General features: G+C 43.3%; 1 protein-coding gene across 1 annotated transcript; it reads right to left on the reverse strand.

Annotated features, from left to right (window-relative positions):
- Positions 1-274: 274 nt before the first annotated feature.
- GPR26 (G protein-coupled receptor 26) lies at positions 275-14,396 on the reverse strand. Its single transcript, XM_009990798.2, has 3 exons — positions 13,729-14,396; positions 8,048-8,161; positions 275-506 (listed from the first exon to the last, which is right to left on the reverse strand). The coding sequence occupies exons 1-3, from the start codon at positions 14,394-14,396 to the stop codon at positions 275-277; spliced, it is 1,014 nt and encodes a 337-aa protein (XP_009989100.1).
- Between the last annotated feature and the right edge of the window lie 257 nt (positions 14,397-14,653).

The following is a 14,653-nucleotide window of genomic DNA, read 5'->3' on the forward strand; positions in this document are numbered from 1 at the left end:
ACCCTGTATGTATGTGTAACTGCTGATGGAATTCAATGGGAGGTTTGCATTTGCAAAGCCTGTCGGACCACATATCGATAGCACTCTTTAACCAGAGGCAGGATGCCTCCCAGAGGTGTTACATGGGCTACTGGAGGGACACGGGCTGGCCTTCAACCTGTCCGTGACTGCCTCCCAAAAGCTTGACAGCTGAGAATAGCTTCTAGGGATAGGCCAGTTACTTTTGTTTCCCATATATTGTTTTATGTGTCTTGTAAGTCCCATACCGGGCTCCTCATTCGTTCAGCTGCAATATATTCCGATTGTGCGATTCGCTCGTGAGGGCGGAGGAATTGATGGAGCTTCTTTTGAGGATCTTGTTTACGATGTCTTTCCATGTCTTCTTGTACTGATGCCGTAGCAAAGAGTACACAAAAGGGTCTGAAACAACTTTGCTGTAAGCTAAGCACTTAGAAATGATTCCCCAGTGGGAATTAATGTGGACCACAGAGGATAATTCAACAAGTCTGTGGAAAGAGGAAGGTTGAAAGAGTGACTATTCATATTAAAAACATGGAGCAACAGCATAAAGGTAAGCCAATGACACACTCACCCCCCCACACACCCCTGAAAAACTCCAATTTATTCCTGGGCAATTGCAAGAAAAGAAAAACATATTCATGAAAATATGAATGTAGTGCTCCTCTTATACGTTTCTAAGACTGGAAATGTAAACTTGAGGTCTTCTTCCAAAGGATGGGACTACACAGCTCTCATTAGAGTGTCTTGACCTCCAAACTTCAAGGCATCCTTGACGCTGTACATTTAGCTATACACTTACTGAGGCTAAAGGTGGACCTTGGCTGTGTTGTCTCAATAAAAGTTGAAGAATTTAGTGCAAAATGGAATAGCGCCAGCAGGATACGAGGCAGTCTTCAAAAGAGCCTATTTATTTGTTATTGGAATACACCTCTTGGAGACTAAAAACTGGCTCCAAATCTCTGATGTGGAGCTGGATTTTGAACTCATCTGGCTTGCTCAGGCCATCAAGTTACTTGACAAAATGGTATCTCTTTCTCTAGAGCACCGTAACCTCGTCCTGTTTTGTCTAGTGAACACCCTGTTTGGGATCATAAATACTCTGAGGTAAGCAGGTCAACTCTTCACAGAATGTTTACTGCTGATGAAAAATATCATGCTGCTTCTACTTATAAAATCATTTCCTACATAACCTACCCTCAACCGTTACACTTTTAGTTTCTGTGCCAAAACTTATCCATATGGACAATGTGTGTTACTTTCTCTGACGACTCTAAGGTTTTCAGTCCTAGTAAGATCTCTTGTTAGAAAACAAAGTTTCTCATTTGATATTTCACTTTGGTGTTTTTCTTTATTTAGTGCCTTTGTTTTGGGCATTTTTCTAGTCATAGCATCATGTTTCTGGCAGCTGAAGTTCATCACAGACTGAATGTAACTCTAAAGAGAATGGAAGGAGTATAATCTCCCCAGGTATGTTTCCTGTTGACTTTCACACTTACTGTCAGCATTGAATCCATCATGACAGCAAGCTTAACCACAAGTATTATAAAAAATTATTTCTGCATAGCCTAATATAATTTTCTAAGTATTGATGCAAAACCATACTTCAAGCACTAAAGTTTGAAATCAAGACAAAAGTGTCATTGCTTGGTCTCATGGGAGTCATACTCCCCTACTGTTAGCTGTCTGAAAATCCAACATCTACCCTGAACTCATGGTTCTAGTTCCTCTCTGGAGTATCTGAGAAACCTCCTTGCTGGTGCTATCAAGCTTTCTTAGCCAGTCCAGCTCCTAGAGACCGAGTTCCATGCCTTTAAACGGTTTGTCTGGGTCATAGAATAAGCACAGAAGGAAGGAAAATTCATCAGTGAGAGACGGCATAATGTATCTTGAATTTAAAAACTGGTCAGTTTAACGGCCAAACATAACAATTTGCAACAAATTTAGCAACACAAAACTTTTAACTCATTAGGGGAGGAAGGGAGAGAGGTAAAAGCTTTGTTTACTCCTCATACCTACACTAGCACAGACAGTTCACTTGTACCGAGACTTAGATTATTTTTGACAGTGAAATATTGATAACTCCACAAAGTTTTCTTTCTTCATGTCTTTGAGCAACACTGAAGGGCAGTTCTGTTCAATATGTCTGTACAGCTGCTGAGAAACTATTGATTTTTCTAGAGAAAGAACAGCCGTGTGTGCTGTTAGAGAGCCCCACTATGCAATGGCAGATGTGATCTTTGGTGAAACTGTCTGCAGCAGGAGGTGCTCTTAAACCTGCCTGGAAAATACTTGAATTGCTAATGTTTCTTCAGACAAAGCGTCATTTCCAGGGAGCGTTATGAAGTGTGGTTCCTGCAGCAGCAATGACAATAGTGTTGGTACTTCAATCAGTTTAGAAATGAGGGTTTTTTTCCTCAGTCATTTTATTCTCATTCCATAAACTTTCACTACGTCGTGTTGTTTAAAGTAGCGTTGGCAAACGGCATGGTCCAGTCATTTGAGCATGAAAGTCTGACTAAGGAGTCTTAATTTGTTACACCACTGACTGTGAGCTTCTGTCTCCGTTCCTGTTTGCCTGGTCTGCAAACTCCATGGCAAAAGCTCTGTCTCTTCCTAGGTATGTGTACTGGGCTTAGCACCATGGGTCTGCAGGCAGTGCTGGGGCTTTACCCACCACCACAGTATTGGTAACTCGAATACTGAGCATAGTTTTGGGTGTTTTGTGTTAGCAATTTGATCACTTTGTGTATCACTTCCGTTGGAAGTGAGGCACACCTGTACAATGATGCTTTTAGAGGTGCTGACATTAGCCAAAATGTTCTTTGGGCTCACAGAGATGTGAGATATTTCAGAAGACCATGCTATGTTACATGAAAACACTTGGGAATTGCTCTTACCCCTCCACTGATGTCACTTGGCTCAGCTGATCACTGTAACCAACTTTGAGATACCAAAGAACTTCCATCTGCTCCAGTTCTCTCTCCTTTCATCTGGACTAAACAAATGTTGTTCCTTCAGGCTCTCCCTGTAACTCACAGTTGACGTCTTTCTTACAAAGTAGGATCCAAACTCAGACATCATTATCATCTACTCAAGTTGCAGGGGGTGGGTCTCATCTGGTGCATTCTTTCTTGTTTAATAAAATGTAGCTTATGACACCTACTTTAATATGCTCTAAAATGAGAATTGAGTGTTTGGAAACTAATCATCTACTGAGTCGTATTACTTTGTAATCTACCATGAGCCATCCTCCTTCTTGTTATTCTCCACCTCACATCTTTGAAGCCTTCTTTGAATTTTGAATTTCATCACGTTGATTTACTTTTACTGAATGCTTTACAGATGTGAATTCAATTAAGTTTAATTAAGTTCAGTAGATGTCTTGAATGACCAAAATATGACAATTTTGTGTCTGAGTCTCTGTCAATCAGTTGTACGAGATGTTAAGAATCTCCACTTAAAACATACCAAATAGACTCTTCAAGATAGTCAGCCTAGACTTGCTAATTTTACTTTCATTAAATGATCAGCTAAAAAGCCTACACTTTTATTGACAATTAGAAATATTTTCTTTGATTATGTTCCTTAAGTGTCCTTGATACTTACACATTTTGCAATTCTTATGTATTGCTTTTTATAGTAAATTACATTTGCAGATACCAAGCAGCAAACACAAATGCAGACAAACCCTGAGCTATGCAATTTCACTTCATGTACAAACAATTAAATGTTGGTCTTTCATGGCATATCACGTTACTTTATTGCCTCTGAAAAAGGGGTTTGTTTCTCATTTATGAGGGAAATTATATGCATAGCTTCAATTATCACAACATGTTTCAGCCAAAAAGAAGACATTTTCAGTGGAGGAGCATTAATATTTCAGTGCTACCTTTAAATTAAATTCCATGGTCTCAGCTACATAATTCCCTATCTTGCTTTCATAAGCCAGTCTTCTACTGTTTGGTCTGTGAAACCTTTTTATTTCAAATCTATAAGCTGCGATACTTGGTTAATATTTTAGAAACTTATAATTCTGTAGCATGTCATGTCAAATGGCTATCCAATTATTTTATTCACTTTCAGTAAACAAATGGGAATGCTGTGTTGAAGATTAACGCCTTGATCTTTTATGCAGATTATACAAACTGAAAACCCTTTATATACATGTGCAGTTGATCACTTTAGTAAAATATTTTACTGAACGTGTATACATCCAGCTACAGGCTACTAGAGCAGTGACATCTCTGTTGTGTGTTGCTTAAACCTGAGAACTTAACTGAGTTATGGAGAAAACTCTAAACAGACTAGAGTCCCAAACAAGCTAAAATGTCTTGTTGTTCAGGAGTGAAGTAAAGCTGGCACTGCATTTTGGAGCTGGTAAATGAATAAGTTCTCAGAAGAGATTCAGTCCTTTCCTCAAGAGTTTGAATCAGCTCTTTAAGCTTGCATTCCTAACATGTCTGTTTCTGTCTAATTCTGTTTTATTTTTTCCCCTCACAAGTCCCATAGTATCAGAATTAGACCTCAGTTGTTTCTTTCGTGTTAATGATATGAATAAGCTGACCATGAGTTTTATGTTGATTTTGCTTTATTTTCACTTTATTGCTTGGTAGACTGAATCTTTTGCATTCTGTCTTGCTGGGGAAAAAGCTCTATTTTAATGATTACTTCTCTATACAAAAATGGCATCACAGTGATCATTAGTTGATTTATCCTTAGCCAGTTTTGCCTCTTAAGTGATGCATATGTTACAACCGGCCAGCTTCTGCAAGGAATCAGTATGCCTTCTGGACTCTCGTAGCTAGACCTGCAAATCTTGCAAACAGTTGCTTTTAGCCACTGCTGTTCCCCTCGGTTGCAGGAACCACCTGTCAGCACAGAAATACGGGGACAGCAAGACATTGCAGAGATATGATGATCGAAAGCAGCGCTGTCCAGCTTGTACCAGAAGGTTTTTCTGTCCAGGAGGACAAAAATCTCTACCTCACATCAGTTGAGCCTTTTGATGAAGACTAGAAAGCCACTTGCTTCGAATATGCCAGCCTAGGATTGCATAGGAAAATTGTGCATTTATATGCCCAGATAGACAAGAACATAACTTGCAGGGGAATTCTGAGCTTGCTTGTTTACCCAAGCAGGATCTGCATGCAGAGGGAAGGCAATCAGTTTAAGAACACAGTTTGCTTCCTCCTTGCCCCACAGACATGATACAAGAGAATTTTAATCTTCTTCTGCCTGTTCCACCATCCTCCTCTGTAACCTGAGGGATTGGGGCTACAAATTTTTTTCTGATATTTCATCAGGATTTTTAGTTTAAGGCCATTTTCTTCAGACATTGACAGCACTTACTAACTTACATGAGCAAAGTTCTGTATTTCAGTATGAAATGCCTGGAGTTGGAAATGAATATTAGAATTTGGTATTACTTATTTTAATTTTTCTTACTCCTTGGAGAAATTGGAGGTGTGAACAATGTTATTTTATTGCACAATGATAAATATAGCAAAAGAAGAGATGTGTACTAATGGAACTTTTATAAACCAAAAAACAAGCTATGCCTGGAAATACACAATATGCTGTAATACATCTGTCATACTGGTACAGTGGAAAATGAATCAAGAAGAATCAGATTCGACTGATTTACTACTTAAGGTCAGCCACTGAACTAATTAGAAGGGAATTTTCTTGATAAAAACGGACCTAATCTGATTTTTATCTTAATGTAATCTGCGAAAGTCTGGTTTACCCATAGAAGAGTTTATCTGGCTGGGGTTATAAGCACAACTCTTCCACTGCTTCATGGAATTGCTAGAGACAGTTATTTGTTTTTAGAGTGGAAGCAGAACTGTTATAGTAAAACCTCGTGATTTGCTGCTTTCAGGCCTCAGTTCGCAAAGTACTTACAAGTGTGTTTAATTTAAGCATTTTGCTGATTGGAGCTGGCCGTTCAAACGCCAGGCAGAGCCATACATTTCATCGGCTGTCTTTGTTCCCTGCCTTGCACCGCCGTGCGCTGCGACTGATTGCCTCGATCTTGTGAATACGAAGCGCTGGACATAGTCTGGAAAATAATACTTGCTTACATAATTAAGCCCCAAAGCCTCCTAATCCCCTTGACTTCCACATCCTCAGCCGTATGCGTGAGGCACAGGGAAGCGCAGTAACGCGTGTCCTCGGGTACCCGTCCATGCAGCGTGGGGTCCAGTAAGGTCTCGAGGGGGAATTCAAGCAGCTAAAGAGGGAATTCCCCAGAGCCTCTTGTGCACTGATCCTCCTAGACGTGTCAGAACTCAGAAGGCCAGGAAGTGATAGCCTTGACCCCTCCTGGCATGCCTGGCTGGTGCCCAAGCCTATCCCGGTGCTGGCAAGCATCTTCGTGCATTTGGGACCCCACTTTTTGACTCTTCTCATCATCGCTCTCTGTGGCAAACCTATTAGTCCTCAACAGACTGAAGACTCAAGGGAACATTTCAGTGAACCCTGTATGGAATAAAGGGAGGAGGCTTGGGATTTTTCTAATCCCTCTTCCGTATCTTAAGGCTACTGGGACACAAATTGGGATTCTGCAGAGTTAAGGGGAGGTGGTGCCTGAATGCTGGGCTGAGATGCCTATGGAGAGGCACAGAAATACTTGTGACAGTTCTGGTTAGAGCACTCGGCATCGCTCAGAACGGAGCTGCAAGCCATGCTGAGACTGCGACGATTCACTTTAGGTTCAGAGACCCGACATCAACCAAAAATTAACCATTTGCAGTGAGACGAGTGCTTTAATATCTTATAGCCTGAGAACTAAGGCTAAACGTCCATAATTGTACATCCTTTCATAGCCTTTTAAATTACGTGGCATGGAGTGTCTTCATGTGACTACTAAGTGAAAGTGAAGATAAATCTAGGAACACTATTTGTAACAATGTTGCAAGTGAAGACATAACATTGTTGCAAGTGCAGTCGTAACAATTTCGCGACAATGTTACAAATAAACAGCCTGAATCCATAGGCTGTTATCATGAACATAAAATCAATGTGACATGCAGGATTCCATTTTTTTTTATCAAGAGACTATAAGACCTACTTGTGAATTGTTTTCTTAGAAATACAAATTTGACTTATTTATACTGAGTTGGAAGAACTTGAACTTGGGGTAGGCTACATGACCACTTATACTGAGTCTTAATTCAGCTTTTTTTATTATTTTTGTGATGGATCTGAGTTTGACAGAAATCAGCCTCAATAATTTTAGTTTGGTAGTATAAGAATAGTAGATAGATACTTTATTTTTTTTTTTCTTTCTCTGTTCTGCATAGCAGCATTTCAGTTTTTCCAGAGCCTTTTAATAAGGAACACAAGTTGTAAACTTCCTTCAACAACTAGATAACACTTTTCTGGATATTCTCACTTTCTGATACTTTATGTTTCATAGGAGTAATTTGATGTTTCCCACAGGAGTAATTCCCAAAGATAAGCTAGTAGATTGATAAGGACATCTGACCATAAATCACGATGAATTTTTAACTATGAGCCAGAACAGCTTTCATATTTGATGTTTATGACTATTAAACTCTATCCAGCAGACAAAACTATCATTTAAATCTGCGGACCATGTTCTCAGTTGGATCTTGTTGAGCAGTTTTTTACAGTCTGACCTATTCAGACAGGTGTCTTCCCCTGCAGATCACCCCCCGAACCAGGGAGGCAGTCTGAAGAGTCGGTGACTATTTTACCCAAAACCAGTCTGCAAAATCCTACAGATTGACTTCCTAAATCACTCCTATGTGACCAACGTATTGACGGGACTAACTGGAGAGAGTTTGGCCCACATGCTGCATCAGGAGTGTATCAAATGAGTGCTATGACATTTTATAGAGTTATTGTTAGCTCAGTAAATGCAATCTCTGTCATCGGAGGGGAAACGTTGCCCAAAATTTTCCGCAGGAGACTTGAATCATATTCTGGTTCAGCGTGCCCTACTTCTCTGAGTTAAGAGTGCCTCTCAGTAGTCTTTTCCAGGATGTAGGATCACACTTACCTTGTAATTACATAAGGTGCAAAACAAAGTATAAAAGTACCAATAAAGGTACTTATTTTCTTTGTTGCTCGCTGCCTCCGTCTCTTTTGTTCTTCTAGACAACGCTCTCTTACGCTGTGTGACATTCAACACAAACAAGAACATGAATCATAATATCAGGTAGCAGATTTTAGTGGCTTTACTTATGGAATGATGGAAATCGATTGGTTTAGTAAGTGCTGCTTTCACATAAGCCAACGCCAGGTGCACTGCGATTATATGGGACAATATTAATGCATTGCATGATCATCTTACCCTCCAAAAACAATTACTGAGAAACACATGATTATATATTTATATGCACGCACCCCCATTATATCGGTTTATATATAGCCAAATTGGTGACATTCAGCCTTGAATTCAGTCGCAGCTCCTTTTGAAATTACTGTAAGCTGTATTATCAGGCCAGAGTTTGCCCCGTGATATTCAGAGATGTGGAAAATACCCAGAGAGGGGTAGGCAGCATGCTACTTCCCCAGAAACAGCAAATCCAACACCACTGTCTTAGGAGAAACTTCCCAGCAAGATAAGCAATAAAATACAATAAAATCATAATGGGAAAAAACATGCTCTGAACCTTCAGCCCAAGGCTGGAGCACTCTCTATATCCCATATCTGTGACTTCTGTGGCCATAAATACTTAACAGCATCCCTGCACAGCTCTGCACAGCCACCACGCTGAACGCTTTGCAAAGCTGGGAATTGTACAACAAACCCACAGCGCTGCGACATTCTGACTCCTCACCTGAAACCAGCCTCATTCCTGACTAAACAGATGCATATTAGTCACACTCTGGTGGGTTGGTTTTTTTTTTTCCCACCTGTGACATTTCAGGACAAGAGCTGCTCCTTTGAGTTTCCCAGTGATCATCTCACCAGGTCACCAGAGAGCTGCTAAGACCCTTGGTGTGCCAGCAAGGTGATGGGAGCAGGGGGCTGAGACCACTCTTCCACTGTGGGAAATCCCCTTTGAAATCAGCACATTTGCTTGTCAAGAGTGATAACGTGGAAACCCATCCTCCTCCTCTACCCTCTTGTGTAACTCCTGTGTTGGCTGTGCATTTTGAGGGGAGTGCATGAGTTAATGCCTTCTCTAGACAGGAAGGTTGGATGGGCAGCACCAGTTGTATCTCCCAGAGCCTCAGATCCGCCTGTACCTGAACTAGACCTTTTGGGAAAGGACAAAACCAAAGCCAGACTGTGTTCCTGAAATCCCTCTCTAGTGCCTAGCAGTGCTGCTACGTGTTGACTCATTGCACATTTCTCTTCGTAAAGGAATCACGTCTTGGGCAAACGGAACAATCTGACCCATACGTTACATTTTGTAACTGCTTGGCATTGGTCTCTCTGTTTTTATTGTAAATTTGTAATTGATGACTCACTGCCAGGTTCCACTCGTATGTTAAGGGCTGTGAGGGTTATGGCCATACTTTTATGTTATTTGTCATATCTGCGAACATTTGATCATCATCTAAACATGTGTTATGTCCTGAGGATCTCAGTGTGCTTCAGTGATCTCTGTGGCAGTGAGTTCTTATGTTACCTTTTCATTTTGTTAAAGAAAATGTGTTTCCTTTGGTCTGTTTTATATATGGTCTCACACTGCCAGTCACCAGAGCACCTACCATGGTGGCAAAACTAACAAAATACTGGAGGAAACGGTTTTACTGCTTGGAATAACAAATCATCTCGCTCTAAAAGAATATGCCTGAGCAGAATGAAAACACATCTAAAAGTGTTACGTGTTCTAAGTCTGAGTTATTTGCAACAAGAAATGACAGCTGAGAAGGGGAAAAAAAAAAAAAATCCACCTTTTTAAGGGAACCTATGTGCCTTCAGTTCTGCAAGAGCTGGAGAACTTGGAGTATTTTTTGGTGCAGACAGATGATCTTAAAGGTTCTACAGCTTCACTTAAGACCTGTGTTATTAAATTGATAGTATCCCAGGCACACAGTGATATGGGAAATGAAATCTCCAAAGTAGGTTCAATTAGGGTGGTGTTAGGGTGTAGAGGGAGGTGTATTTTTTTGTCTCTAACAGTTTCCCCAGTAATATCTTTTCAATACTGGGTCATACAAAGCTGTCTTTGACTCCCAGAGCTCACACATAACTTGGGAAGTATTGATAGACTTCAACCAATTTCTTTTTTCCAGCCTTTCCAGATGTAGCTAATAAATACCACATCACAGAGGAAGGTATTTTGTCTCATCCTTTCATATAGACAATGTACACAGATGAGTATTTTGCTTTTGCACATCCTTTTATGCGCTGAGATAAGAACATGTATGCAAGTTTCAGTAGTAACACTAGTAATAGAACCGGATTATTGTCTCAGCTTTCATTTAAAGATTTTAATATCCTGGAAACTCTGAGATATAGCCCTTTGAAGGTCTGGTATTTTAAACAAAGTTTATGAGTTACTGGACTTTAAGATCTGTAAAGCTGGATACACCAAACAGACAGTATAGATAATTTGGGTGAAGAAATACACAGGTTAAGCACTTTAATGAAGTCTTGCCCAAACCTCTCGCAATGCCTAAGATATCTTGGTCTTAAGAACAAAGTCAAGAAAAGGCAGTATCCAGTAAAAATGCCTGAGCTAACTAGAAAGGACGTGTGCCCCAAACATTCACACGATTTTGTGTGGTATTTAGAGGTTTCCTTTGTGCTCATCTCGAATGATCTTCAGAAGATCACTCGTGTCTTTCCAAGTCACAGGTAATAAAGGCATCTGTCGTAACGCCTGTCACTGGACACCCTTACGGGTAGGTTCTGAGTCATAGGAAGCAGAAAATTGTCTGTACACATTTCTCAGCATTGATACTAGACCAGAGAAGTGCAAGGAGCCAGAGAAGTCAGAGCAGCCGAAGGTGGGATTACCAACTTTGTTCTCTCATGCATTTCTCCCAGCATCCATCTCTGTGCTTTTAGATACCATGGTAAACACCGATGTTGCCTGTACATATACCACTTATATAACTCAAGAAATGATTTTGTTATATCAGAGCTTTATGAACATCACTGACTGCTCCAGGAGACCTGCAACGTTTGTGTAGCTCTCACTGTAGGGAAGGCAACCTGAGGTCTAACCCTGTCAGCGGCAGTAGCTGTCACTAATTAAGGCAGCACCACCATGGGCCAAATCAACCACCATTTCTGGAGTCTAGAAAATTAGATTACATCCTCCTTTCTTAGAGAGAAGCATTAAAATGACCTGATGCAAGAGATAAATAATGGTGAGTAACACAGATTACTCTCAGCAGTGTCCCTACAACTCTGTCTCTTCTGAAGAAAGGAGGTATCGTTCCCACAGCCTCACTGAATCCACCTCTCCATGAGATGATTACAAAATGCGGGAACACCCTCAAATTAACCTAGTCCAGAAAAAAATGCAGAGGAGGAGAAATACCGTGGAGATTTTTGCCCTTTTTCTAGACTTTGCTCTGCAGTCCAGGCATACTTTAGGTATAACGTCTGCGATTTTGAATAGCCCCAGCGGGTCTGTGACACTGCCCTGCAAGTAACCACCACATCTCATGGGAGATGCAGGAACTAAGCCCAGTCGAGGCACAGTTTAGCAACTAGACTGCACGTAGGGCAGAAAGGTGTTTTTTCCTCCGTATGACTTGGGGGCTAAGGGAAAATTTATGGATGTGTTTCTCAAGAACAGCAACAGGACTTGCCCGAAGTTCTGCTCCGCATTCTCGGTCAAGAGACAGATCAAACAGCTTAACTGGAGAATTTTGAGCAAATGTTTCTGTTTCTCTAACAGTGTGCTGTCCTGCCCTAATCCTTTCAGACTTATTTGCCTTAGGCTCAGGAATCCCCAAAACATGACCTTTTTTTTTGAGGACAGCCACATGTGCTTTCAGTCCCGCAGCTCTGCTCCTGGCCGCTGCAAGCGGAGGGAGCGGGTGTTCTCCTCCAGCCTGCAGAGCAAAGGACAGCCCGGGGGGGTCAGGTGGGATGTCTGGCGTGGGACTTGCCCTCTTCTCCTGCTCTGGGCTTTCCTCCCTTCCAGGCAGACTTCTTCCCCTGTATCAGACGCCCCCTGCACTGCCAGCTGCCAGCATTTTTCTGAAAGCCGCTTCCCTTTGCTCCAGTCTCTGACAGCCTGGACCTGACAATCTCGTCTCTGACTTCCTCGCGAGCAGCACATGCATCCTTCACTGCTTCCCTCTTACCCAACATAGCCAAACCGTTTCCTCCCTTTTTTCCAGGAAACTACATCAGATACTTCCCTTTCCAATCGCCTGCTCCAGCCCTCAGTTCCTCTGAGTAAACCAGGCTGATTTCTTTCCACCCTGTGACCAGTGGCTCTGGTTTCCCCTTTCCAGAGCTTGCTTGACTCTGCCACCTCATCCTAGCCATAGCTGGGTCTCAACCCCGTTCACCCCAGCTCGTCAGAGCCTCTCAGCCCTCAGCCAGGACATGCTGATCCATCACCCACCCTGTCCCGCTCCATCCTGCCTCAGCCATGCAGCTTCATTCCTCAAATCCCCGTTTCCTGGGCAGATCTCTCTGTCTTGTCCTGCTGCTCCCTTCTCACCAGCCTGGTCCCACGTCCTTCCAGCCGTGCCTGTTTCGGTCCTCTCCGTTTCCTCCTCTCCACTTCTCGTGGGCAGAGCCATCGCGTACTCACGGCACACACTGGCTTCCTCCACCCCGGGGCACCTTCCCCAGCTCCTCACCAGGATCGCTGCCTGCCCAGCACCACCCTTGGACTTCTATCCATCCAGGCTTGCTCGCCTTCAGCTTTACCTCTGTGCTCCCCTTACCCACCCAGGGAAAGCTGTCTCCCCCACCCTCCGTCCTCCAGCCAAACCTGCATCCCTTCCATATCCAGACATCACCTATTCATGCAAGATTTCTAGTTTGTACATAACCCCTGATGTGACTTTTGCACAGCATCCCAGCACCCATTTGATTCTTGCCTTCAAGCCCATTATCCTCCCAGCCCCAGAGACTTTTCCTACATCTAGGCACAAGGATCCTGCCTGAAGACATTTGAGATTATCTTTAGACATCCCTTGCTTGTCATATTAACGTTGCTACCGAAGCCTCTGTCTCTTGGATTTAAGTACAGGCACTCAAGCGCGTGCATTTGCAGATGTTATTCCCTAACAGTTCTGCCTTCAGGAAAGATAAAGTTACGGAGAGCACAGCGATGGGAAAACTGCCGGGAGAAGGAGCGGCACACAGAGCCCGGCTTCCCTTCCGAGCTCTGACATGTGCAGCCTCAGCCTGCTCCCTCCTGGGGGTCTGGCAACGTGTGGGGCTGACAGTGCCAAAAAATGCAGATCTATTGACCACTAAATCCACCTTCGGAGACAAAGGGCAGTGATCTGCTCGCTCTCTCGAAGGGAAGTGCATGCTCAGCCAAAACTGCTTGGTTTTTTGCTCTTTCTCCCCAAAACAAGCCCTTAAGCATCACAAAAAAAGAGTTGCTTCTACAACAGTAAAACGAATGGAAGTAACAAAGAAACATGCAGAGCAGAAACTGGCAAGAATGATGTTTATTTTCTCCCCCTCCCCATCCCCTGCTATGATACAGATCAGGCTGTATTTAACATAACACCAGACCCCATCCTCCCGTCCTCTGCAGTGAACAGTCCCACTTGCTGACCGCACAGGCACCTTACCTGGGATGGATGTCCACAAGCAGCACCAGGGTCTGCATAGTGATCACGTCAATCCGCTTACAGTGAAACCGTGCCACCTTCAGCACTTTTAGATAGGTAAAACACAGGACTATAAGGGAGAGGAGGAAGCTGAGGGCGTGAAAGACCCCAGTGAAAATCACAAACTGTGTCCTATCCTCCGGTCTCTTGTTGTACAGGGTGCAGGAGGCGTAGAGGTGATGGAAACCCACCCAGGAGAGAGAAGCTGCCACTATCGGGAAGGACACCGAGTGTAACCACGTGTAGCTCAGAATGAGAGCGGCATCTCTGTACCTCATTTTGGAGTGATAACTGAGAGGGAAGACCACAGCGATCCACCTGTCAATGCTCAAAGCTGCCATGCTCAACATGGAGTTCGTGGTGAGAAAAGTCTCCAGGAAGCCCACAACGTGGCAGATCTGATCTCCTCCCGGCTGACTCTTGTAAATGATCCCAGCCAAGGTCAGGGGCATGTTGGAAACGGTCATCAACAGGTTGCAGAAGGTGAGGTTGAGGATGAACAATCCTGGGACCTGCTTGCGGATGTCGGCGCTGTACAGGAAGCACAGCAGCACCAGCACGTTGGCCAGCAGGGCCACGAGCATCAGCACCACCACCACGAAAGCCAGGATCACCTCCCAGATGCTCATGGTGCGTCCAGTCACAGGAGGGACATCTCCAAAACTGCGCCGCGCCAGCACCCGGGCAGCATGGTGCGAGGGGCGCTCGCCGTGCCCTCCTCCCCAGCCTGCTCGCGTTCTCGCATGCCCTCCGTATTTTTAGAAGAGCCGCAGGTTTGGGGTTTTTTTTTCTCTCCAACCTCCCCCTCCTCGCTGCTCCTTTCCACGTCAACGCTTCCCGAGACGTGCACAAAAGCGCTGGGAATGCCCATCAAACCGCGAGGAGG

Source organism: Tauraco erythrolophus, chromosome 9 (assembly GCF_009769465.1).
Source record: "Tauraco erythrolophus isolate bTauEry1 chromosome 9, bTauEry1.pri, whole genome shotgun sequence".
NCBI lineage: Eukaryota > Metazoa > Chordata > Aves > Musophagiformes > Musophagidae > Tauraco > Tauraco erythrolophus.

Coding starts and splice junctions, on each gene's coding strand:
- GPR26 (XM_009990798.2), bottom strand. CDS start 14,396: ATGAGCATCTGGGAGGTGATCCTGGCTTTCGTGGTGGTGGTGCTGATG. Junction 8,162..13,728: donor CTTGTGGACATCCATCCCAG/GTAAGGTGCCTG, acceptor AATGTCACACAG/CGTAAGAGAGCGTTGTCTAG. Junction 507..8,047: donor GCACCTTATGTAATTACAAG/GTAAGTGTGATC, acceptor CTCTTTCCACAG/ACTTGTTGAATTATCCTCTG.